Below are 27,213 nucleotides of genomic sequence, written 5' to 3'. Positions count from 1 at the left end.
AGATAGATAGATAGATAGATAGATAGATAGATAGATAGTTAGATAGATAGATAGATAGATAGATAGATAGATAGATAGACAGACAGACAGACATATAGATAGATAGATAGATAGATAGATAGATAGATAGATAGATAGATAGATAGATAGATGGATAGATAGATAGATAGATAGATAGATAGATAGATAGATAGACAGACATATAGACAGATAGATAGATAGATAGATAGATAGATAGATAGATAGATAGATACATGTAGCCTATAGATGGCATCCTGATATAATCAACAGCAGACACGCGGAACTGGCTGCAGCCAATCACAGCTCGGCTCCTCCACCACTTCAGAAAACTTCGCTTCTTTCCGCTTTGTGGAAACAGCGTCTCCTTTTCTTTCCTCCACCCGGTGTTAGAGGAGCTACAGACGGACAAACTATGTGAAGCACAGCCGGGCAGCGAGTGAGAGGAAGAGGAAGAGGACAGTAGCAGCAGAGGAAGAGGAAGAGGGAGAAGAAGATGTACATACGGCGCGTGTCCATCGCGGTAACGCTCGGCCTGCTGTGGTACTTCTCAGACTGTGGCCGCTCTCTCACCCACTATGTCCTGTGTTTCCTCTTCTGCCTCTCCTCGCCGTGGCTGCTGGGGAGCAGTGGGCGAGAGAGCAGCACCCAAACTGATGAAGACCCCGAGCACAGCCACTTCCAGGTACCAAACCCGGCCTCGATTGGTTTTTGTGTAGTAGCAGCAGTTTGTGTTGGAGGTTTTTGACGAGCACTGTTGCATGATCCAAACTGTGAGCAGCAGATGCTGGAAACATCCTCTCTCGTGTTAGTGAGGTAGATACAATGGTCAAATATTAGCAGTGCAGTTGTGATGTCCTTATTTAAGTCAACAGATTAATCCAGGTCCTCATTTACATGCAAGGTTAAACAAACACTTATGTTGTGAGTTTAATCAAATTAGACACATATTGCTGATTGATCTCTCACAGCCAGAGGTGCTGTAGTGTCAGTGGTTCAGAGGCCTGAAAACACAGTGTTCTCACCCCAGTGCGACCTGAAGTTCAGCAATAATCGACCTGAACTGCGACCCTGACACTTATCTCATTATTCATACTTCTCTGTTTCCAGGAAGGAGTTGATGAAGACTTGTTCGGTGAAAGCAGCGAGCAGACCGAGCTGCTGGAGTCTCAGTATTCACACGTGAAGAGGTCTTTAAGACAAGGTGAGGCTTGTTTTTACATTTAAAAAAAGATCATGTTCTTTTTAAAGTGATGTAAACCCATGGGGCCCTGCAGGATAGAAAGTAAAGAGTGGAGTGGATGTGAAATACTTTCTGCTCGTGGCCTCAGGGTGTTTGGTTTTTTTCATCAGCACATTTCACTGTTTTCACTTAACACAGTTGAGAAGGACAGTTTTGCATAGACACAGCTGCAGCCGGAGCTCATGTTACACGAGGAGGGGCTTTGGGGAAAGAAAGAAAACCTTGAAAAACACTTCCTCGAGAGACAGGATGCGTGAGGCTACAGTATGAAGTGTCTATAAGGAAAAAGATCTTTAATGCTAGGTGTGTTTGTATTGCACTTTTTTGTTTTGGACCTGATCCATGTCACAACTCTGAATGAAGCTCTTTAAGAGTGATATTTCCCCTCTGTCTGTATTCAGATTTCATAAAGTTCAAGTCATACCTTCAAAAAAACCACAGAAAAGCTGTTGAACTAAGGTAGAATAATCTTTTTGCTATCATTTAGAGCTTAATCTTTTAGTCCTGAATATATCAGGTTCATAGAGTCTCTGCAGTCTCACTTGATTCTGGTTAAATATGCAACTTTCTATGCATTCATATTTGTATGTGTTTTAATGCCTTTTAATCTTGCATGATACACATTTTTTCAGCACAATCCCAGCTATGATTCTAACCTAATTTGTACATAAAAAATACAAATCTTTACTGGTAGTCACTACTTCTTTTAAACAAAAAAATACAGAGGAAACATGCAAGACATCGGTAAAACTATAATACAGTCTGCTTCCCTATGAACTGATTATATTACATTCCAAATTGTCTGTAAGTACTGAAATACAGCAAATATTCACATATATAAGTGAATATAAAAGTTTTAAAACATCTTTCAAGAAAAGTACACATTGGCACAGCACTGTTTTTTGTTTCTGCATGATTTATAAAGAAAGTATTTCTAAAAACAAACTCCCCTGAGGGACTTTATCCTCTCAACAACAATTTCTCATGCTTTAAGAACGGTCCTGTTCTTGATATTGTAATGAATGAATAATTTCAACAGGATTTCATGACCCAGTGAGCCTGACAAATATAGATGTATAGGGGGTGTGATGTCAGTACAAATGTTAGGAAATAAAAAAGTAAAAACCGTTTGACAGCTTCCATATACATGTATGTATATATACATATAAAAAAACAATTGGATATGATTCCTTGAATGTTGTTATCAAACCCTTTCAAAGAAGTGTGATTGATCTATATCTATAAACTTTATTATCGAGCAAACAAATAATGATACCTATACATGTATCTGTGAAAGGCTCATATCGGCTGATGTTTATCTTTTTGTTTATTGGCCAAATGATAAATTGGTTGGGCTCTAATCCGAAGTGAAATATGATGATTTGGTGTCTCTCAGTTTGATGGTGATCATGGTAACCTGGTGTTAATTTGAATTTCCCTGGTGACTGACTGACCGACTCCGTGTCTGCTCTCCTCAGTGTTTGAGTGTGTCTATGCTCGGCTGGTCTTGCCCTGGTACGTCGTTCCTGAGCCTCGTGAGCACCAGCCTCTGCACCAGGTGCTCAGCAGGGAATTCGACTGTGTAATTGACCGCATCATTGAGAGAGCAAAGGACTTTGATATCGGCCAGGCGGTGGTGGGATCGGTTCGTATTCTGACCCAGCACTTGCACAATGCGAAGCAGTCTGACAGGTGAGACTTTATACCTACTCTCCTTTTAAATGGCTCTTTGTCATTCTCTGCCGGTGCTGCTTCAGTTACTCTTCGCACTCTGTAATGTGCCTGAACTCTATAAAGGCCTCAATATTTTTTTTAGTGCCTGTGAATAATTTACCAAACCTTTACTGGATCATGCCTGCCATGATGTCCTAATGGTATTTATTTTGCTAAATGGTGTTTGAAGAGTAATACGTCACTTTAGATTTAAGATTTACATCAAGTGATAACAGTTGTGAGGTGATAAACATCTACAATCTCGTTTAGTACTTCTACTTCACTTTTACTTCTTTTTACTTCCTCTGCTGTGTGTTCTCTCAGGGTGCTTCTGTTCAGCTCCGCAGCAGATGAGGTCGCAGTTCTTCGAGAGCTTTCCGATGCTCTTGTACGCAACCTTTTCTCCAAATCTTTCTGGGGCCAAGAAGTCAACCGCTGTGCCTTAAATGAGATTGTTGCCTTAAAGGGTAGGAAAGCATTAAATTATCTTTTTTTGCAAGCGCATAGTCTTACATAAGGCGCTAAGCCTCCAATGATGACTTACACAAGTGAGAATTGTATGTAATCCTGTATTGTCAGTGGCATTGTGGAGCTTAGGATAGGAATTTTGGGTGTATAAAAAGAAAGCTCCTTCTGCAGTGATCTGCCAGTTCCCTTCAGGGTTTCATCTTTTTTTTTAGTAACGGATAAAATGTTTTATCTTGTGGGAGCCTTGCTGTGCACTAGGTTTTAGCAATTTTACATGTGGCTCAGTTACTAAAAGTGATTTTTTTTCAGCTGTAGTTAAAAAATAATCGCACGCCCAGACTATTTTCCATTTTAATGACTTGGTACAGCTCATTTCTGACAAGAGCATTTTGAGACTGAGTGTTTGCAGTGAATTTGCATGGTTGGCAACGTTACACATGGTTTCACTAATACAGTAAAATGCATAATTCTCCTTCATCCTAAAATTATGATTTCACATATCAGTTACAGTTATTGAACTGTACAATGTTCGGACATTTAAAGCATTGGATCACATACATTTATATTAGGACTTATTTTAAATCCATTAATCCTTTTAAAGGTCTAGTGTGTAAGATTTACATGAAAGGGATTTTTGGCAGAAATTTAATTTAAAATAATCCTCGTGATGTCGTGACTGGTGTGTAATCATCTAAATTATATGAATTTTAGTTTTCTTTACCTAGAATGGGCTCTTAATATCTAAAACCTTTACATAAACATGGAGGGAGGTCCTTTCTGTGAAGGCCGCCATGTTTTTTACTGTCATCCGAACTGGACAAACTAAAACCTTTTGAGTTTTCATGACAACTGAAGTTCACCACAGGTTCTATTTCATGTTGGGAAGGGGAGGGTGAGATGAGGGGTATTCAGCTGCAACATGAAACTTTACCTCTAGATGTCACAAAATTCTACACACTGAGCCTTTAAATTCTAAGAAGAACTAATGTGCTAGATTTAAATGAAAAGTATGACATTGTGTCATTCACATTCATTACTAACATGCAAATCTCTGGAATTGTTGTTACTTCCTTGTTGTCGTTGAACCTGTTCAGACCTGGTATTAACATCCGTCCTGAGTGATCTACTCACATATGATCAGTTATCTTGTGGAAATCACTTTTCTCGGCCAAGAATGTCTTTAACTGTAACTGTATTTTGAAAACCATAAAACTATTCCCTTTTAAATTTTTTGAGTTTTCAGATGTATGAAGATGATTTAATCTAAACAATCTAAACAAACCAAGTCTGCAGGATTTAGGGTGTTGGCTGTTTTCCCCAGGGTTGGGTCTGTTGGTGACATGGCTGTCTGACCCCGACAACCTGAACCAGCTGGTGCTCAGCCAACTCAACAGCGCAACCCCCAAAGACTCCATGGAGGATCTGTGTGGGTCCGACCCAGAACTAGCCTCTCTGGCTTCGCAGGAGGACAAAGACGGGGGCAATGTCACAGAAGTGTGAGTGGCTGTAAACTTTTTTGCACCCTGCTGACATGACCATGTCACAGTGAGCCTCGGAGCAGTGATCACATCAGACCACATGTTAGAAGTTGGATCTGACGTAGTTTTGTCCGATGGGTGTTTTTTGGTTTTCTAGGAGCTCGGAGGGAGCGGAGATTCCAACTGGCACCAGGGTCAAGGGCAAAAGGAAAGGTGTGTTTTTAGTTTGAACACAAAGCCTATTCATTTCAAGCCTCTCTGATACAGTACATATGATTTTAAACTGTTATTTTTCAGTGGAGGATAATGTAGACTAGAAAGGCAGATGGATGTAACGTCGATTATTCGGTGTTTGGAGAATAGACGACTGTGCTTGTACAACATCTTGTACAATGGTTTGATAAACAGCAGTGTGACATTATGATTTTCCCCACCAGCCTGCATTTCAATGCCTAATTAGTCCCCCGCTCCTTCTGTTTATGGTCCAGATAGGTAATTACACATACAGCAAGCTGAATGCCAAATTATTCCTGAGCTGTTTTCAAGCGCAGCTCCTTTCTCTTTGTATTGAAAACAATCCAACAGCGATGATGACTGTATAAGAGTGATTTTGCCATGGTAATGAACCATCTGATATGATAAATGTGCATATTTTCTCTTAAGGCCCAGCCATAAATTCTGAAAAAAACAATACAATATGTCATTATCAGTAACAATTATGCATCTTTGCAGAGACGTTTATTGATTGTTAGGCCATCACGTAGAGCATTACGCTGAAAGTTTGATTACAAATCATATTTACAGTTCTTACACATCCAATTAAGTGTGAATTATATCCTGTGAATAGTTTTCTCGCAGCATAAAGTTTATGCAGATTTGCTGCTGAAGTGTTGATTAGGTCAAGACCAAGGTCGAGGTTTAATTTATCATTATTCTGTCCATGAATAACACTCAGGACACAGGGGGAAGAAAATGTTCTTTTATTATGACAGTGAACACAATAAAGAAAACTGGTACTAAAGTTAGTAAAGACAGTAAAATATTAATGAGAAACTGTGAAATTGTCTGTGATAGGGTTTCCGTGGAGTCTAAAATTCTTGAAATGTTTTATGCTATAAAATATTACATACTAGGTCTTAACTATGTTAATGTTCATTGAACGCCGCTTCTGTTGCAATTAAAATTCATGTTTCATAGAATTGTATTGGCGCCATTCATAGTTTGCTATGTGTCAGTGTGTTGAGGTTTATTTTTAACGATACAGAAAAGACCAACGTGGAACTGATTCTACAAACGACCTTGTTAGACTTTATCTCAGTACACTCGACTTGGTTGTGGATACTTATCGTCTCTGCCTGTAGTTTGTGAGATAGTTGTGCAATTTCCAGGGTTATTCTCTGCTAGGCTACTTCACCTTTTCTTCAATGATTGGGAAGTGTAAGTAATTCTGGGATTTTAATATTTCTTAATATCTGTCATACTTGACGTAGGTCTTTAATTAACTTGTTGAAATCTGAAGAATCCCCATGTGACTTTCATTCTTTAATATTCAGGCAACAAGCTGAAGGAAGGATGGTCAAAATTTGTGGACAAGATGAAGTCCAAGAAAGCCAAGAAGAAGAAGATGAAAATGATGGAGCAGGAGCTGATGATGAGGATCATGGGGATTCAGGACAACGCGCCCAACGAGGACGATGCCAGCAGCAGGGAGGGCTCCATTTACAGCCAGCAGGACTCTGACAGGGTGAGGCCGCCGCAGAGAACACAACTCATTAAACTGATGATGACGATTTGTGAAACATGACATATTGCCGCTTTTTGGCCAAAACATTAGGAGGACAGCGATCTGGAGAACTACTTGACAACAGTGCAAGAGGACATGATGGAATTCAAGCTGTCGTATGAGATGTGGCGCGTTGGCCGCTGGGCTGTCAGCATCCCTTGTGTGAGACATAAATACCACTGACAGTGTGGAATTTCCTGCAGGCCTGTAAAAGCTTGTCCTTGGATGGTTTGTTAATGTTTGAGCTGCAGTTTGAGCACGAGTCAACCGTGTTGCAGGTCGACCTGGAGGATGAGGAGCTGACCTTCACCGTTCACCTGGCGGAGAATAACAGCCCGGAGAACCTGCAGTGGGACATCAGGAAGACCTACATGGATGTGATTTATTTTCGCAACAGATGGCAGGTAAACACAAATACTGGTTTAGTGTTTTTTTTTTTTTTTGTCTGCTTTTAACAGATATAATTACCTGCGATATAAACTCACTTAGCAGTTTATCAGGTACATCCGCTTTGTGCAGAGCAGCACAACAGCACTGTCATAAACATGTATATCTCTGAGGGTATGTTAATATATAATTCAGTACAGCTCAGTTGAGGATCCAATAATAAAGTGGCAGCTGAATGTAGTGTCTGCACACTGTAAACAAATCAAACCTAATTGAAAACAGGATTCATGTCTGCAATATGAAATGAAAAACCACACTCCAACCACCAACTTAATAATTCTTGGTATTTATTGAAGCGTTTTCTGAAGTGAAAAATCGGTAACATGCTTAATTACACCTTATTATGGCCTTGTATGGAACCACTGACCTGAATCACTGAATTGATGTCCATGTTGCAAGCTTGAAAACCAAACTCTCACAACACAAATGGGAGATGATGCCAAACTATTGACATCGTTGTAACTATGAAAACAATGAGGCGGTACTTCCCAAGAACCAGAGGAGAGCAGCATGTTGTTTGAGAAAACTACTCAGTGTAGGTGACATGTGTAAAAGATTGATATTTATTATATGGAGGACATTTACCCAAAAAGACGCTACACACAGCAGAGAATCTTAACATCTTAACATGTACACTGATGTGAGAACAGCAGTGTGTGGTGGACAAGTTCCATTGTGGGTCTTGTGTGACATCTGGTGTATTTGACCTTTTAACAGGATTTTCTGCAAATGGACTGTGTATTTTGGATTAGTCAGATATTTTTCAGTTGTCTTTACTTCTTTCTATGTTTTCTGTATGAGCCTGAGGGAAGCACTGCTGTTTAAATAATATACAACTTTTGTTTCACAAGTCTGGGATTCAGCTTTTTGCACTTCTCAGGACTCGACCACCCTGCCCTCAATCCTGGAACTGGAGGAGTCGGATGTCAGCGATGAGGTTAAAGAAGAAGCTCGAGTATCAGTGGAATACTTTCTACAGGTGGAAGATTAAAAAAACTTTGATGTATTGACAGTGACATGTATTGCTTAAAAATGCTTCATGGCTCCACTTTTGTTGTTGTTTTCTTTTCCAGGAGTTGGTCTCGGATAATATGATCGGTCACACTCAACCAGTTTTTCAGTTCCTCTGCCCGCTTGACAAACTGTTGAATGAAGAAGAACACTATGAAGGCGTGTGGGGCCTCCTCAGCGGCTTGGCCTACTTCCTGACTCCAGGTCAAGAGGAGGAAGAGGTAAACTTTCCCCTGTCTGCTTTTCCTCATTCTGACATTAACAGATCACTCTGGTTTATTTCAACCTAGAACTTTATCTATAGCTAATGGAAACAGAGACAGTCGAAATCGGCTGATCAAAATTCTGGATCTCAAACGATAAACGGAAAGCTCGTCTATAAACTTGATTAAAACTGAAGCTGCCGAAATGGAGATATCGTTGCTCTTAACCTTTACTATGAGTCAAACTACTAAAACATTGGTTCTTATATTTACCACATGACTACTTGATATTATTACATCCTCACTGCATGATAAATGTTCATAACTCCTCACCCCCTGTAAATAAAATGAGGCTCTCTGCTATAAAAGTTACGTCTCGAGCTGAAACTGTGATAACGGATACCTCAAAGACTTTAGAGAACTTCCTTTAGATGCTTTATATTTCCACCCACAATGAGAAAACTGAACTAAAACATCTGTGCACTGTACCTTTTTAAAAATGTGACACTGACCTGATATATGGATTTGTTTATTGGTGTCTGCGCCACAGAAGCCACAGGGTCAGCAGTCACTATTAATGTTTTTCTTCGCAGACCTCCAGCCCTCAGACAGAAACCCCTAAAGACAGCATGATGTCAGAATTTTCAGCTTCGCCGTCAGAAAACCCTGGTGCCTCTACACCGAGTCACACCGATGCTCCCAGTGCTACTCTCCCAACTATCGTTATCTCTGACTGGGAACCTCCTGCAGAACCAGGAGAGGAGGCAGAAGCAGAAACACAGACACACTCTGCTGTTAACTCAGACCCTTCAAGTAATGACAGCGGTTCCCAGGGCAAAACGGAGGACTCTGATAATCCCCTCACCTCTCACTTTAAAAACATCATCAGAGGACTGAGCCGATCCAGGTCACAAGAGTCTCTTGCCTGCTCGCCGCAAAGCAGCCAGGATCGAAACTCGCAGGGGGACAGCTCAGAGGGGCCGTCTTGGCTCAATTTCAGTGCAAGGTCAACTAAAAAAGACAAAACATGTTTCAAGATGTCAAATGGAGTGAGCAAGGCCAAAGGGAAGGAGCAGGGCACGTTGCCAAGAGGGGAGGACTCGGAGGGTCAGAGGAGCCAGGGCAAGTGGGAGCAGCTTGAGGCGACCAAAGCCATATTTGATCTCCTGAAGGAAATTTCTGGTTTGTTCAAACTTTTTTTTGAACTCACTTCTTTTCTAATCAGCAGTAAGAGCTTTTAGTTCTTATCAGGGTTTTTTTCTTCTTTTGTCTTTTACTAGAAATCGTATATATACTTCGCAGTATCACAAGCAAACTGACCTGTAGAGACACAATGTTTGTCTGAGACGGCTAATCCTTTACAGTGATCGTGAATCTGTCTTTATTCATCATCATCTGGTATTTTGTAAGGTGAAAGTTTGGTTTGTTTTGATACGTCTCTGGGTCGGTGCTTGCATGAGCTTGTCAGGAGCTCAGATAATCCATAATTGAAACCTGGCAGCCAAACAACGCTACATTCAGCTAAATAAATAAAGTTAGACTGATAGAAGAGTCATTTTAATTGAATTCATTGAAAGGTTTGGCTTTGTATTTTCAGACCATGTTTGAACTGTGTTAGAATTTAAAAACAATACTGTGTCGACAAACACAGATAAGTGTTCACTGTGGTGAATTAACCTCAGGAGGCTTCAAACATGAAAATCCAATCAGCTGCAGTAAGATTTATGAAATCATTGCAGTCACTCAAAGAATTAACAAATCAAGTCAATCATAAGAAGACAGGGATTTAAGTTCTTTAACATTCTGGTAGATTCCAGAGAGGCGCTGTATGAGATCAGTGAGGATCTGAAGGCTGAAGACCGAGGAAAAACATGAGAGGGAATAATGGGAACAGCTTTCAAACTATTCAGCTTCATGATAAAACATTTATCTATGTTTTGAAGTTATTGGATAGATAAAGACATTTTTTTATTTTTAAATTAAATTCCACATTCATGGACTGCAAAGCAATACTTAAGAACGAAGAATAAGAAGACAGTCCACAACTAGTTTTATAGGCTTATGATACATAATTTTTAATGTGAATTTGTGTTTCTCATCTCCATCTCTCCTGTATTTGTATGTGAACCCCTGGAAGAGGCTGTTTTTTGTGTACATACAGTTACTGTTCATATATTCCTGTAAAAAAAAAAATATATATATAGTTGTGCTGGTTTGTGTGATCACTACGTCGCAGGGGCAGTAATTTCACATGTGCTCTTCCAAGCAGAGTAGAAAGAAGTATAAAGAGAATAACAACTCATCCGTGGTGTCAGAGTGCACGTCAGCTAAGCAGCATAATATAAGCCTGTGGTTGTGCTAACGCAAACTCTCGTCCTCTGTCCTGACAAGTCTGCTCCGCACTGGAGGGTTCAGATTTCTTTCATGTTCCAAAATGGATATTTCAGCATTGACTGCTTATTTTGCTCCCGACAGACATGATTTTCACTTCCTCTTGTGTCTTTACAGGAAACTCCATCCTCATTAACATATTTGATACTATTCTGAAACCTGTCATGCCCATCCTGAAAAAGTGAGTCCACTGCAAAACACATTTCCACACTTCACACGTTTGTGTGTTCATGATTCTGAACTGTACGTTTTTTTTCCTCCTAAGGAAAGTTAACTCTTTCCTAGACAAGATGAACCCAACAGAGGAGCAGATGGCTGCTTACATCGACGCTCTGCGAGACAAACAGTGGCCTGACTCTCAACCAACGGCACCTCCCCCCCCCCCTCGCACAGAGGAGGAGAAAACTAAGAGCAGGGAGCAAGCACACGACCTCATCAATGCCAAATGTAGGGCGACATTTCACAGCTCTTTAAAAAGTCAGTATCCTGTTACTGTTCATTTGATATTAAATGTGTGTGTCGTCCTCTCTGTAGATTCAAACTATCTCATTCTGAATAAAAAGGACATGGAGTCCGTCTTTAATATTTTCCAGGACAGGGAGGAAAACAAAACTCTGGTATATGTGAGTATACGTTGTATCGAATTTAAACATTTTACAAGTATAAGATAATTTTCTTTTTCTTTTTTTTTTTTAATTTTGTCGCCCTCTCTCTTTTTTTACACAGATGCTTCTATCTTTCTTATTCAGGGAATTCTTTCCTGGTGAACATTCCTTAGCACTGCTCCCTTACTGAAAGTGACCAATTCTACCAACTGATCTGTGAATCTTTAATAACGTTTTAATGGTACTTTTAAGGCATTTTACAATAGCTTACTATTTATTAAATATTTCTAAAATGACAAAATATTGGAGACCAATTTTTCTGAACATTTACCTCAAACATACTGTGAAATTTTTTTTTTTCTTCTTATTTTGGTACTTATTCACTTGTCAATGTGATGAATCTCAACTTTGCATTTTGAACTTTTGGTGTAAAATTAACTAAATAAAGAACATTTCACATAAAGTTTGAATTTCACCCCCTCACGTTTTGATGACAAAGAATTTGAGTGTTTCTTACATATTTTGTCACTTGAGCACAACTGTATGGTGAGTGTTTGTACACTGTATGATTTGACCTAAAGTTCTTTTTAAAATAGATAATCTCATTATTACAGTTCACATAAATCTGTCAAAACATTAATGGTGCCACTATTAAGTGAAATAATGTTTATGTATATAACTTGATGAATTGATTCCAAATAAAATATTTGAATGAATTCAACCTTTTCGGTTCGATTTTTGGATTTGTGGAGTTTAGACCTTGTGCAGTGTTTGTTTCAATAGTTTTACAACTATACTGTGAAATTAGATTAGTTGCTGTTGATACTAGTTTATTTCCTTTAAGTTATATTAGGTATCATGCAGCCACCTTCATATTTACCTTCACCAAGGAGGTTTTCTTTTCAATCCTGTCCATTTGTTTGTTGGTTTGTATACCTGCAAACAATATTAGACAAAACCTACTGGATCGATTTCCACACAACTTTTCAGAAAGATTTGGTATGGTATTCAAGACAATCAGTGGATCTAATTAAAAAATATCAGACAAGGAACTGATATCTATGAGTGTGTGAAATTTGGCGAAGCTTGATTGAATTTGCTGCACTGGAATAAGCTGCAGGTAAATAGGCTCACAGGAGAAAACAAATGTTTGTCAGTCCTGAACCATGTCCAACAAATGTTTGTTCTGTTTGTCAAAATTATTTTGTTTCCGATGTGTGAGCAACTTAACATATTTTTCATCAGAAAAAAATAATTTGGTCAATAACTGTCCATGCTTCTATGACCTTTAATGGAAATTATGTCTCTAATGCTCATTTCATTATGTAACAGAATTAATTACAGGATTACTCTGGTCTAGGTCACAGGAGGGAGATTATCTGGCAGCACAAGAACATGAATTCATTTTTTTTATCCAGTACCCAGAGCCAGGTGACACCGTGACACTGAAGCAGACACTTAAATTAATAGATCAAAACTGGCCAATCTTATTTGATCATTCTCTGAGGTGATGACCTGAGGTTGTGACTGAAGCTACATTTTCGAAGATTTCTCAGAGAATGATTCACGGATCTTGAAGAAAAACAGGGTGGTTTAGGGGGCTGATATTTATGAGGGTTTTAGATTTGATGCAGATCTAAATAAAATCATGGAACAAGTGAACTTAAATGTGGTTTCATACGGGACCTGGTGAAGGTGTTCGCTCTGCTGAATTCAATTCTGGTTATTTTATTTTTTTGTTATGTGCAAAAAAAGCCTCTGTCAGATAAATGTAAGGGACCAATTGTTTGTGCAGAACGTGAATAAGTGTAATCAGCTCTGGATCTTAAAGGTACAGTGTATAAGATTAATATGAAATGGGTCTATCAGCAGAAATTGAATATAAAATAATCCTGGTGATGTTTTCCATAGTGTGTGAGCATCAAAATTGTATAAATTATTGTTTTCTTTACACTAGAATGGGCCCTTTATATTTAAATACTTTATATGTACATCGGGAGCGGGTCATATTGATGGAGGCTGCCATATATATGGCTACCAGGTTCTCTTCCATGTTTGAAAGGGGAGGGTGAGGTGAGGGGTATTCAGCTGCAACATGCAACATTACCACTAGATGTCACTAAATTCTACACACTGAATCTTTAATGCTATTATACTCTGTGCAATCAGACAATAAAAAGGATTCTATGTGATAGAGTAGAATAGACTGGGACACTATTAAACTATTAAATCCCAGGAGCTGAAGTGTCCTTGAGCAACACCTCAGCTCACTGTTTCCTGCCTGGTGTTGCAGTTGCTCCTCCAGTCCAGCAGGTGGCAGACCAGTAAATACCGGCAGCAGACTGTGCAGCGCTCAGTGATCCAACATGTCTGCGCCCTGAAGGATGCCGCTGACAGCGTGAAGGTGCAGGACAACACTCAGGTATGGAGACACGAGGCCTCCCTCGTTGTTTGTGGTTGAATTCACTTCCCTCTCACATGTTGTCAGTGTTGTGTTTACGGGCTCTACGTCTCCGCTGCCTCCCGTAGATCCGTGTGAGGAAATGTGTCGTGAATACAAAGTGCTGCGTCTGTGCGTCACGTCCAGTTTGAATGAAGCGATTGTGTTTTCTAGATAAACTAGTGATGTTCACACACCGCATCGTGTGTGCGACTGTTTGTCACGAGTGGATTTACCTCAGAGGACATAACAAAACCAGAACATGTCCCGAAAACAAACTGGAGACAAAGTCAAAGCTCCACATGTTCACAATGATTATTAGAGGAGCTGTGTGTGTGTGTGTGTGTGTGTGTGTGTGTGTGTGTGTGTGTGTGTGTGTGTGTGTGTGTCAGTGTCAGTGTCAGGCACAGTTGTGTTGGGACATTTATGTTTATGTTATCTGCCATCCATTCAATCCAAATCCTAATTTTGCAAAGATTGAAAAAAGTCTAAAGAAAGTCCTGAGGTTTAGGACCATATCATTTTATCAACCAGTTATTGCTGAATGATTGCTTAAAGCCCAAGTAGACATATTTAGTTTGATTCATTTACCACAGAGATATGTAGTTTAATATAATAAGACTGTTGAAACAGAAATTATTCACAGTTAAGAAAGTAAAAACAATGACCCGACATTTACTTATTAGAAAAAAAACACTTTTTTTGCTGACTTTTTTATTTTGGTGTGAATATTTATTTCATGAGGTCATTTAGGACCTGTACACTTGCCAACTCAGATTTTTTATGCACCAAAGCAACAATGAACATGAGAGCAAAATAAACGTCATCGTATCTCGGTTGGTTTACTTTGTGACTGGCAGCAGACCTCCGGTCTGTCCATCTTGTTCTGCATGTGCCGGTTTTATTTACTAACCTGAAGCATGATATTCTCACCAGCACCAGAACACTCTTGTTTCCTAATTGTTCACAAATGAATGAGATGCACTGACATTTTTCCCATCAGTCATTTTAACTTGTCATAGCAGGAAAATCAAAGCTGGAACTGATGACACTCATGATGCCTTTATGTAAACAGTTGTTGCAGTTTAATGCAGCAATGACTAAATTATTTGTTACACCAGTGTATAACTGCAACTATTACTTCCTTATTTGTGGATTAATTGTGTTGTGCAAATGCATAATTCCCATTATTCAAAGTGGAAATCGTGTTTCACATTTCAGGATTTCAGCTGTGAAAAACGTCTTTATTTTTTATTTTCACTCTTTACTCAACAACCAGTCACAATCACCTCCCAGTCTGTAAAACTTGCAATCTGCTCATTTAAATCAAATCCTAATTGGTCAGTTTGTACCTAATTGATTTTTATATCCTTGAAGATAAATGAGGAAATGCTTTTCTGTTAATAATTGGAGTAGATTTCCTCTAAACGCCATAATAAAATGATCAGAGGACCTACGGTATGTCCTGTTAATATCAAACATGTGTTATAGGTCACCTTAAATAATTTATACCACCGAAAATGATTGATTATTATTGGTTGGACGGCAACTTTCATTGACCTCATATAACCAGACCTGCGGAGCTGAAGTGTGTGGCTCTGAATTAATGAGCTTAATTAAATTGATTAAACTGTTATAAGCAGCAATAGTCACTCTTTTCTAAAGAGCCTGCCACAATGAGGTTATTTAGTAACCACCTCCAATGACCTAAAATTAATTTAAAATGCTTCTCAGTGAGAATCACAGAGGTTTCATTTCAAATATGTTTGCTATTTTGACATCCAAGCAGTTGTAGGAGGGAAGAGAGGAATATTTTTAAAATGCTGCAGTGAAGCTGGCTGTTTGGTGACTCATCATCACATTAACTCATATTGAGGCTATAAAGACGTATTTAAAAGGTTAGAACCGCTCATTACATGGTGAATGTGTTTTTATGTAAGGTAACATGAGGCCAGGGATTTCTGAATATGAAAAACTGATTTGATTTGTCTTTGGTAAATTATGTTTTATAATGACACTGCTAAAGAAACTATATTTTGTACCTCATGTGGATGGTTCATGTGTGGGTGATGACAGTAGATCAGATCCGAAGTGGTGTAAGAAGGAAACATTTTTTTTTTTTTGTATGTTGTGTGTAAAGTTGAAATATCGAGAAAACATTTGAAATGTCAAGAATAGTGTTGAAATGAGAAGAAAGTCAAACTAAATCTGAGAAAGTTTCTTTTTTATTTTGTGAGTAAGGAATATATGTATATATATATATATATATGCAGAAATGTTTGACTTTAATCTTGAAATTCAGACACTTTTTGACTTTGTTCTTGAGGTGCAAAAAAATTAAAGAAAAATTCTGATTTTGTTTGACTTTTTTTTTGTTGTCGTTTTGACTGTCATTTCTGGTTTTATGCCTTAACTCTCCTCTGTAGATCTGTGCCTCCTTGATCTTTTCAGCTCAGACTTTTGGAAAACCGCTGAGTCATCCCCTAAGTGCACATCCTTTCCTGCAAAATAAAGATCTGATTTGCAGATTTCTCGTAGCTGGAGTGATTCAGGTTTGCGCCTTGTTAATTCTGGTGCCATCTCCAAAGTTCATGCTCCCTCATCCATGCTGTTATATATTAATACTTTGCAATTATTGGGAATATGAGGTCTAGCTGCAGCAGGGGAAGGGCAGATGGTGGAGTTCACAGTGTTTACTGTCACATTTTGGCTCCCGTCACACTTGGCTTGCTTTTTCCGAGCTGTAATTCTGAAGACTGGATTCTGTAATGTCAGAGGATTGTGCACCCATGCACGTGTCTCCTCACAGGGATGGCTGCGAAGCTTCTCCTGCCATTGACTTTGACTACGTTGTTGTTTTCTTTCTCTTCGTCTCCTCCCATCGCTTGTTTGTGCCCCATTATCATCGACAGACGTTTGATGTTAACATCTGTGAAAATATCTTTTTGCTCCCTTTTCTAAATCTAGGTCATATAAATCATGAATCCAGATGTAAAATTCAACATGTCCTGTTGTGAATCAAAAGTTGCATCAACTTTAGCCTTTGTTTTGTGACACACCCGTCAGTGGTTATGATGTGCTTTGTGCTCTGACACTAGAAAAGATGACAGCTATGTAGCCACCACATATAAAACACTGCCTGTCTGCAAAATATGTCAGAAGATGATCTGAACTGTGCGCTGTTTTCTCCTCCCTATATTTTTCAAGTACCTTCTCTCCTGGCGACGCCTCGTTATTGCTGTTTGTTGCTTTTTCTGATTTATTCCAAGCGTAGGCAGTTTGTAACACTTTCTGTCTTGCCATTCAAACATGATGGAGTGAGCGAAATGTAATTCAGGGTAGCCAGTAAAGAAAACTACCTCCCTGGGATTTGATCACAGGCAAATAGATAATACATGCAGGGTTTTTCAACTGGGAGTCATCACTATTCAAGTACGAGGTCCTAGTTTGAACCCGAGCTGCAGCGATGGGCATGTGCTGCTTCAGTAGTCAAATTTCTTTTTTAACACAACAGTAATAAAACAGTGCAGAGGATGGCTGCTGCTCTTATTAAGTGTCTTATTCCAGTGGTGGCTGCTTAACAAAAGGGAGGCAAGTGAACTGAAATAACACATGTGGCCTCTTGTACCAAACATGTCCGCTGTACATTGTGTAATTGTTGAAAATCTCAATATAAAAGCAGACATTAATATTGATATAGACAGCCTCCGCTCCTCTGTGAAGACTTCCTACAAGATATCCATTGTGGCTGCAGAGATTTATTCCTATTCAGGGATTGGACAGTGAAGTTTGGCGATGAAGCCGAGCTCAGTTGGCACTCGAGTTCATAACAAAAGTGGTGATGTGGAGCTGAGGTCAAGACTCTGTGCAAACCAAAGTGTTTGGAGTACATCACAGCTTAGTATATCATTGTATGCTACTGCATTGACATTTCCCTTAACTGGAAAAAACGACGAGAGATAGTTGTGTATGTGAAAACTGAAATAAGACCTTACAGGATGATATGTTTTACAGCTGTAAAACATGCTTAGACGAGATGTTTAGTTTATTAATTGATGAGTCGATTGGCAGATAAGTAATTCTCAACTACTCTGATAATAGATGGAAGCAAAAAAGCCAAACATTTAATACGTGCAGCTTTTCAAACGTTAGGATTTGCTGCAGTTTCTTATCTTACATTATTTCCATTGAAATACCTCCTGGTTTTGTAGTGGTTGTCACCGGGACTCTTGTGTGTACTCTGGCCCCCGAGTACACACAAGAGCCGGAGTGACAGTAAGAGTGCAGACCCATGTCTCCCTGCCTGCGGCGAACTGCATGACACCTACAACAGAATCTATGATGAAATGTGGCTGCTTGCAAGGACAATAAAAACTTAATGGATGTTTTGATTTCTCCTGATGCTGCCGAGGGAGAGACGGGGTGAGGCAAAGGGTGGTGCAGACCTTATACATTATCATGAGTGTGTATAACTAAATTTTGGTTCCATTAAGAAACTGCGGCGGGACAATTCAGACTATGAAAGGCTGACGCAGTCTAAGTAATTGATAGGAAACCCTTCAACCCTATCTGTATTTCTGTAATTGTCAACCATTAAAGGCATAGTTCATAGAAAAATGAAATGCAGTCATTACATAACACTATGCCGATGGAGGGTTGAGTGAAGTGTTGAGTCAACAAAACACTTTTGGAGTCTCAGGGGTAAACAATGTTGCAGCCAAATCCAATACATTTGAAGTATATACTGTTCAGTACTAATCTATACACAAAATAAAACACATTTAACAGGTTCTTCTAAAAAATGTTTCCTCATGAGCTACGTTAAGTACAAGCTTGGCTGAATTGTAGATGGTCATCTGATTGATCATTTTTTGAAGATTGATAGAAGACGTGTTATGATGGATTTTACTTTAAAATATGCTGAACATTGAAAACAGTCACCCTCTAGTTTCTGATTAATATTTTTGGCCCCGTCTGTCCTCACTATAAGAATATCAGCTAAATGTAAAATGAATGAAAAGCGCTAATGGCTTCATCAGAATATATTTGTCAAGATAACTGCACTCTGAATGTTGGATGTGAAGCATTTATCGCTGCTTTGCGCTTGATTTGTAGTTTTATACAAATGAGATCTGGTGTTAACTTCAGGCTATTTGATGTAAAATTGTGTTTATTCCTGTGGAAATGATCAGTTAACGTTTTTTCACAGGTTCACATCTGGGTTGAACCCGGTCGCTAAAGTTCCCTTTTTTTTTGGTCTTTTGGGATCTTTCAGACTCTTCCTGAGTTTTTGTTTTATTTGACTGGCCTTTTGCGCTTGCCATTCGGCAATCAATAGCTCCAGGGCCAGAGTTTGATGGGATGAATACTAATGTAGCGGAACAGCATTGGCATATAACTGGCTCACTATAACTGTATATCTGACGTTATCTCTTAATCTTATCCAGGGTGTCTCTGGTGTGGCTCAGTGAATGATCACAGCCCGGTACATTTGTTCAGTTTGGTCGCTGCATTAGGCTCATCGATTACCGTTAATCTGCAGCTCCTAATTCATAACACGGTGTCGTCTAAACAAATACTTCATCCCAGAGTTTCCTGCTGCAAGCGAAGGTCCTTCCTGTGCCTTCCTGTTTATTGTGCTGTTAACAGAGATTTGGGTTATGTGTTCAAGGACACCAGTGATTTATTGTGGCTCTTATGGCATTCAAACCTTTTTCTGCAAAGATGAGCAAAAACATGAAATTGGTATTATAGTTATATTATATGCCTGTTCTCTTTTTCTATAGTATCCAGAGACTTTAGCCTGTCTCCAAGGTATTCTCTTCATGGTAATCTTATTTGTTGATTGCAGCATCTTGTTGAGGTGAAGGAGATCTTAGAAGTGATTTTCATATCAGTGAATTGTGCCACTACCCTATCTTAATGTCGAATATCAAATGTAAAGGTGAATGCTACCACTAGATGGACTGCCAAACTAAGAGTTGAACAAAACCAGTTGTCATAGTTGGTTTAAGTGTCAGTGGAAGATAAGAGGGAATGCTTTCCCCTTTCTTGTAATTTCAAAGAAAACTAATCATGGTTTCTGTTTGGAAATGGATGTGACAGGTTTTATCTGTTTAAAGAGATGGAAACTCAGCGGGATTCACTGTTAAGACTGAGTGATGAGACTGGAATAAGAATACGTCAGTTCTTATCACATTATCACAGAATTAAACCCCCAGGACCAGAAATGTGTATCAAGTGATGGATCACACATTTCAAACCTAACCTCGGATAGAAGCTTGCTCGAGTAAATTTATACCAACTAAAACCTCCAAATGGGGGCTGGGAATTATCAGCTGAACTGTAAATACTATTTTATCACACAACACAGAAGATTAGGGCAGTAAGTAAAGGGAAAGATTAGAAAGGAACGCTTCATGTGTGCACAGATAGGGGTGGGTAACATGTATAAAATCCTCTCTCACAGGGTTGTATTGGAGGTGGTTGATGGTTCAGATAGACACCATGTTGTGACTGCAATATGAATTTGAAGAGGAACCTTGCTTGAATGTTATTCCCACTCTCTCCCCTCATTTCCTGAGTCTTAAAAAATCCTATCCCATATATTTGATTTGATTTAAAACATTTCCCTAAAAAGTGGCCTAATAAATCTGGAAATAAAGAGATAACTACCACAGTAATAAATGGTATGAAAAAACGAAATTTATATCGTCCCTGCAGAATCTAAGTCCTTTAAAATGACTCGCAATGAGTCTTCAGCCATGAAGACTCTAATACCGTACTTACAATAGGCACAGCAGTGCTAAATATTAACATCAGCATGTTAACCATATTCGCCATGTTAACACGCTGATGTTCAGCAGATAAAATAACACTAACACTAAACACAAATAAAAGTGAGGCAGACGAGGATGTTATTAATTTTGTATATTTGATTATAAATAGTAGAAGTATTAAATGATCACGACTGAAGTTTTTACAATTCATTGTGACAAAACATTCAATGGTTGTCGAGACATTTCACTCTGAACTGCAAATGTCACCCTGTTGGGGGCGCTGGATCACATAACAAACACATAAGCAAAATCCTGCCCCTTGGAATGTTTGATTCATCCATCATCAATTTAGATCCTTAACAAATTTTTGAGTGCCTAGCTCCTGTTTGCCAAACCAGATGGGCGTGCCGCCACTGCACCAAGTTACCAAGCTTGTTAACACACAGTGACACATGAAAGGACAGTGCTGTAGATGCTGAAAGCAGAAAAACACAAAAACCACAGCTCAACCTTCAGGCTGTGTGTGTCTGCAGCAAATGTTATCTGTGATGAAGATCAACAAATGGTCTCACAGATCTGCCTCACATCTCGCCTTCATTCTGAAAGTGGCTACAACTCTGGACTTAAAGCCAAGAATTGATGAACTTGCATCAAAGAGAAGATGTCAGGTGTCTGTCAACTTTAATGCGTCTTGTTTACGTCTGTTGGCTGCATGTGAGATTAGTTGCAATGTTTTGTTGTTTTGATTTTTGTGCAGTCGATAGCCCATCAAAGTGTTGCGCTGTATCTAGATTACATGATCAAAGATATTTGACTTTGATCCTCTTAACTAGTTTTGTGTTCAGGCCTGTGAAACGAGCTATGTGAGACTTATTGACAAAACAAAATTTGAAATTTACCACCTTTTTTTTTTCATCAGACTGCATTTCCTTTTATTAAATGCCCCATAGTTGTCCTATCTGAGCCCGTTGCTTAGAATGTGGTGAGTTGGCCATATGGTATCCTACTTACAATAATGTCATCAAAAAGCATTGTTTTGCCTGATACTATGCTGATGGCTGAGCATCTTTTTGTTGACTTTCTGTTGACCTGTTTATATGGATCATCATCAAGATATACCATAATATTATCAAGGATATATTGTTTATTGATATGCTTTTATTCTGTCAGTCAGACCTTTGACATGTTTTTCATTGCCCAGTTTGGCTCTCAGTAAAATTGAGTTTGACATCCCTGATAAAAAGTCAGTGGATCACAGTCATTAGGATTCACAATGAATATCTCTACAAGTTTTTTTTTGCCAGACCATCAGATAGATGTATGAACATGATGATGATACAAGTTTGATCTGCACATGGCTCTAGATGAAAAGTCAGGGACTTGCCAAAGTCATTAGTATTCATCCTGTGGGTGTAATGACTATTCTCTCTGTTCCAAGTCCTACAAATTACAATCCATCCAAGAGTTATTGAGACATTTAACTCAAACAGTGTCAACGTCTGGAGAAGTAGAGTGAGGCCCGGAAGAGATTCTTCACTGTCATTTGGATTCATTTTCTGGGCATCATTAATATTTGAGCCTTGAACCAAATGATGATCAACATTGTGGTCACTAAAACCACACTGCCAGCTTAGATAAAACATATTTATACTAAATGGTTACAACAAATTTAATGTCCAAGTTTCAACCGAAATTTGATGTCGTTGATTTGTTTTTTTGAATGTGCTAAAGTACTTTTTTTCCAGTTCCTGACATCTATAACTAGAAGGGCAGTCAGAGAGTGTGCACCTCCACCAAGGCCCAGCAGTCGCCTTGTCCATGAATTATTCTTTGAGAGATTTTTGAAATGTTAAAAACGCCTGAACTCACAATGTTAAAGAAAGTTAACTAGTAGAGCACATATCTCCACCAAGGCTGAAAAATACCACAAATGATTGTCTCTTTCTAAAAGAGAAAAAGTGAGGGATCTGATAACATACATCATTTATTTGTCATAACACATGGTTAAAGAAATGGCAAATAAAATCTGTATCTGCACCAAAATGTCATGGGTTCTTCCCATCCCTTTACCAAGTTTGATGGAAATTTATTCAGGAGATTTTGCGTGATCGTGCTTAAAATGAAACCAATAAATAACCCTGACAAACACTGGTGAAAACATAACCTCCTTGGCAGAGGAGTATTCATGTCAGCATTAAAGCACAAGTCAGCGATACTAGCTGAAGTCCGGGGGGCTTGAGTTTCCCAAACCTGCAAAGGCGGTTAGGATGAAAAGGGGGAACAAGGTAGCTGAAGAGGAAAAACAGATATAAAGCTTCTCCAAAAGCCCAGTTTACAGGATGGACCTGCATTCACACTCAAATAAACCTTCCGTCTGAGTGTTTCCTTGATACAATTATAATGTTTGATTCTTCATTTCATGTGACAACACAGAATGTTTTTTATTAGAAAATATTGGACTTAGTTTTCCTCCTATTCATTTTGAATTTAGCGGCGATATGAAGACGAAAGAGCAAATAAGGTGTAACAAAGGTTATTTGTTTGGTGTTGTTGCAGGTACAAAGCACTGAGAGGTAGATTTGTATTCAGCTATTATTTACTCAGTTTAGAAAAAAATAAAAATATAAAAAAAGATATGAAGGACATAAAGAGAAGATGATCTGTTTTCCTCTACGCTGAGACAATGGTCTTTTTAAGAACCTAATTTTGTAGGTCATCCGTAGAAACCTTGACTTGTGAGTAAATAACAGATTCAGATACTCTGCTGATGTTGGCTACTGCTTGGCTCCTTAATGAAAACTAAAGACAGCCTATTAGCCTTAACAACAAACAGCAGTGGGCTACACCACTGCAATTAAGCCTATTTTTTAATAGCAAACTGATTAATTTCTTCAATCAAAGTCAGCTTTATCCTTGAAGTGCAGTCAGTTTGAATTATGTTGAAGCACACCATCGAAGCTGCTGTTGCTGTTCTATGAAAACCTTCAGAAATGTTCAGACACACTCTAATGATGATGATAACAATGTAATGAGATTTTACACAAGGAGTCTAATTTCATTTTATCTTCTCACAACAGTTTATGTAGACCTTCACATTACCCTGACAGGTGGGAATTTTTATCTCCAGCATTTTTTCTCCCTGCTCAGTTTTATTGACATGTTTACCTCAGTCAAAGGTGTTGTGTTTCCATCCCTGGTAGTTTGTTTGACAGGCTGCACAAACGCTTGAAAACATCCAGATTTCTTAGGCAGGCCAAGTAAATTTATCGTGAGGATGTTGGTGGTAAAAGACGATTTATTAACCAAAACAGCAGGAGCTGATAACCAGAAACCTGCTGCCAAATCTTAAGGGAATAATTGTAAGTACGTTGAAGTGTGAGGAGAGGAACAACATTGTTTGCTGCAACAGCAATTTGCAGAACATTTTTTTTCTCAATCGTGGCTCACTTTTCTTTATTAGGCAGTAATTTAAATGCTGGCTTTGTTACCTGTCATTTATCAAGCATGTTTTAACAAAGTGCTCTTACACTTAAACTCTGCATGGCCCTGACAAATTGCTCTTTCTGTGTACTCCTTGTTATCAACGACGCTGTTGCCGGTAATTGCCGAAGCAATATAATATTCCGCCTAAAGAGCCGCTGAAAATTGTCTCTGTTCCTTCCAAATTACTGCAGCTTTGATTTGATTATTCACAGCAAAACATTAACCCAGCTCTGATTGTACAGGCCTGCTCCTTGTTTCCGCCCCTGCACAGTTGATGCTGCTTCATTCCTTGAATCTAATGTAAATTCAGCCGCGTGAAACGTACTGTCAGTGCAGTTGTGATGCCTTATGTAGGTCAATTCTTCTTCAGTGCTCACTGCATGGCCTTGTGATGAGTGATTTCATTTTGTGTGCGAACTGCGGTTTTATTATTCATACTCCGACTGAGATTGGAGTTGCGGTGCATTAAAGCATGACGTTGTCATTTCCCCTCTCTCAGAACTGTTACTCCCTTTGCCCCAAATTGGAATTAAACCCAACATTTGATGCTGGACCTAATTGTTTTTTTTCCTCACTGTCACAAAACTCCAGTTAAACCTCTTCTCTCTCTCTGGATGTGCAGTGCAGTGTTATTTGTTGATGAATATTTGTTTTGCACTTCCTTCCTCACAAACAAACACACACATACAGATTCTTGTACTCTACTGTCTTAGTGAGGACACACATTGACATAATGCGTTCCCAAGCACCTCAACCTTAGCCTTCACAAACTACATACCTAACCAGAATGTCTGCACTCTTATCATTTTCGGACATGAGCTCTGGAGAAAGACGCAATTGTGGGGAGATTCTTTGCCTTTCACACATGAAGAGCACAGTGGGAGTTTCTTCAGTCTCATGCATTCAAAACAACAGAATTCTTCAAAACAACAGAATTCTTCAGAGTGCTCAGTTGAGGGGTGGCAGTTTGCAGGAGGGGAGACGTGACAAATAAATCCCACTGCGGAGATCACTCGCGTCGGCCCTTATCTCCAAACGCTTTCCCATGTCACATCTTCGTCTGTTTCTTCGACGTAAACACCTCTTTTTAATTCTGAAAAAGATTTTGTCATTTTTGTGTGTTTATTTTTCCGTTTTGCATCTGTTGCATGTTAGAAACGTCAACGACAAGGCCGCTTCTGCAGCCTTCCCATTCAGTATCCCTGAGTATCTCTGTCATCGTTTGAGAACAGTAGTGGATTCTCTCACAGATTAAATTTATACTGGTCTGCATTTTGTTACTGGCTCTGAGATTGATCTGAAGTGAAACAATAGTTTAGGTGAGCGGTAGTAGTAGTGTGTGTGAGTCACATTGTAAAGATAGATATTGAAGGAATTCTATCCAAATGGATTCTATTTAAGAGTCTTCTTGCGGTATTCAAATCACTGTAATGCCCTAACAAATATTCCCTCATGGTGGCTGCACTTTAACGGATGCTGGATAATCAGCAGCCCAGATATAATAACAACTTTTCTTAGGAGCAGTTTTTCCCCCTTTGTTGCTCCAAAGCAGCGTGAGGTCCCATATATATTTTCTGTACTGTCTCTTCTGTTGATCTAATTGGATACCCTCTGTTGCCTACAATGAATCATTGCTGGACGTCTTCTCTCCCCTCAAGTACTTATTTTTATTGAATGCAGGGTTCCCCTGAATCACAAGGCTCAACCTTAAAACTTGTATTTGTCCCTTGGCTCCAGTCATTGATCTTTTTTTCTTCTCCTTTTTTTTTCTTTAGAGCTGTGTCAGTATCAGTTTTATTCCAGCAGAGGATTACAGGCCTGCTTTTATGTGTTCTGCCTCCCTAGAGAAAGGCCAGGAGTTCAGGCCATTCCCTGCACTCCACTAATTGACTCCTGATTTGGCGAATGCATTTTAAGGTGGAATGAAAAAGCCAACCCCTGTTTGCGTTCGTACATGGGATAACACCTCCACCTCTGTGTATTAGTATTGGTATTTATCCTTCCTCCGCCCTTGACTCTTAACCTTTACTGGTGCAGAGGAAGCTCTGCTGCAGCACAGGGTGTTTAGCCGCAACACATCAGAAACAGAGGTGAGGCGATGTAGGCGTTTTGGCATGATTTTTCAGTGAGCAGTTTATATCCTACCAGTTCGAGGTTCTTCAACATGTTAAACATCTCACTCAGCTGCCGATCAACAATGCATCTACCTCTGGGATAGAAGCTCTCAGTAAGCCAATCAAAGGAAAAGATTTTTTTTAATTACCTGCTCGCTGCAGAATGGAAAGGCACAGGTTTTGCTTGTGGGTATAGACTCGAGGGTATGATGTTTTAATGAGCCCGGTGTGTAAATTATTTGTTGTGTACGTTCACAATGCTAATTTGTTTTTCTTCTGCGTTTTCAGTGAATGGATTCTCAGTTGTCTCGGAGGCAGATTTAAAGCTTTACAGACAGACCAGGATGTCAAAGATCTCCAAGGCAGCCAAGGCTGTGAAGAGGTTGGACACAGGCGGTGTAATCCGAGCTATTGTGAGGTCAGGTCAAGCATCCCCTGGACCCCCCCTCGGCCCCATTCTAGGACAGGTAAAATTACTTACGATTTCATTTCATGTTCCATTTGCTCGCGCCGAGCAATCAGGAGTAGCACCTTAATTGCAGGAGCAGGGCTTCATTTCATCAACTGACCTTCTGCGTACCCTCTCTCATTAACCGTGAGACAACCTGATCCTTTCCTATTTTCACTTTGCCAATCACACAGTTGCCTCTCTCGCCTCAGTAACCTCATCGTACATCCACAACCACCACCTCCATCTCCTCCCATAGCCCTCTTTATATTCCCATTCTTATTCTAGTCGCACAGCTCCATTGTGCAGGTGGGTGCCACACTCGGCCTCAGTCTGCAACTATTTTCTCACAGTTTTAAGAGACACCTCCATCTGCAGCAGCTGTCCATACACATAAGCTTCACTCTTTACTAGCCAGCTGATGAAATGGGATTGAACATGTGAAGGTCTTGTCTTAAATTCCTTTATCAGTGTCTCTGCTTCAATTGTTCCAGAGAGACAGCTGAGGTTATCTGTTTTTTTATTGCTCAGGGATGCACCAACACGACTTCTTCACCACCTGTGCCAATTCTAACTAGAGTAATTTATG

The 27,213-nt window shown here is 39.3% G+C and overlaps 2 protein-coding genes and 1 long non-coding RNA gene across 3 annotated transcripts in view; 2 read left to right on the top strand and 1 right to left on the bottom strand.

The window, feature by feature from the left end:
- The first annotated feature begins 312 nt into the window (after positions 1–312).
- LOC109626361 (uncharacterized) lies at positions 313–12,076 on the top strand. The gene is made up of 16 exons (XM_020082282.2): positions 313–703; positions 1,129–1,222; positions 2,740–2,953; positions 3,299–3,441; positions 4,764–4,938; positions 5,078–5,133; positions 6,474–6,664; positions 6,755–6,865; positions 6,982–7,107; positions 8,031–8,129; positions 8,224–8,382; positions 8,958–9,546; positions 10,873–10,936; positions 11,021–11,202; positions 11,290–11,378; positions 11,482–12,076. Exons 1-16 carry the CDS (start codon positions 515–517, stop codon positions 11,548–11,550), a joined length of 2,550 nt encoding a protein of 849 aa, XP_019937841.1. The 5' UTR covers positions 313–514; the 3' UTR covers positions 11,551–12,076.
- Positions 12,077–13,638: 1,562 nt separating this feature from the next.
- The window catches only part of mrpl11 (mitochondrial ribosomal protein L11), a 37,461-nt gene continuing 23,886 nt past the window's right edge, over positions 13,639–27,213 (top strand). Inside the window, exons 1-2 of the mRNA XM_020084828.2 lie at positions 13,639–13,782; positions 26,465–26,643. Of these exons, the coding sequence (XP_019940387.1) occupies positions 26,521–26,643 (123 nt within the window). The 5' untranslated portion in view covers positions 13,639–13,782; positions 26,465–26,520. The remainder of the gene's footprint in view (positions 13,783–26,464; positions 26,644–27,213) is intronic.
- Positions 20,711–23,116, bottom strand: LOC138411438 (uncharacterized). Its single transcript, XR_011244084.1, has 2 exons — positions 21,152–23,116; positions 20,711–21,054 (listed from the first exon to the last, which is right to left on the bottom strand). It is a non-coding gene; the product is annotated as an uncharacterized lncRNA (long non-coding RNA).

This window comes from Paralichthys olivaceus, chromosome 9, assembly GCF_024713975.1.
Source record: "Paralichthys olivaceus isolate ysfri-2021 chromosome 9, ASM2471397v2, whole genome shotgun sequence".
Classification (NCBI taxonomy): Eukaryota; Metazoa; Chordata; class Actinopteri; order Pleuronectiformes; family Paralichthyidae; genus Paralichthys; species Paralichthys olivaceus.
The sequence above is the reverse complement of the archived record's forward strand: the minus strand, read 5'-3'. Positions and strand labels throughout refer to the sequence as shown.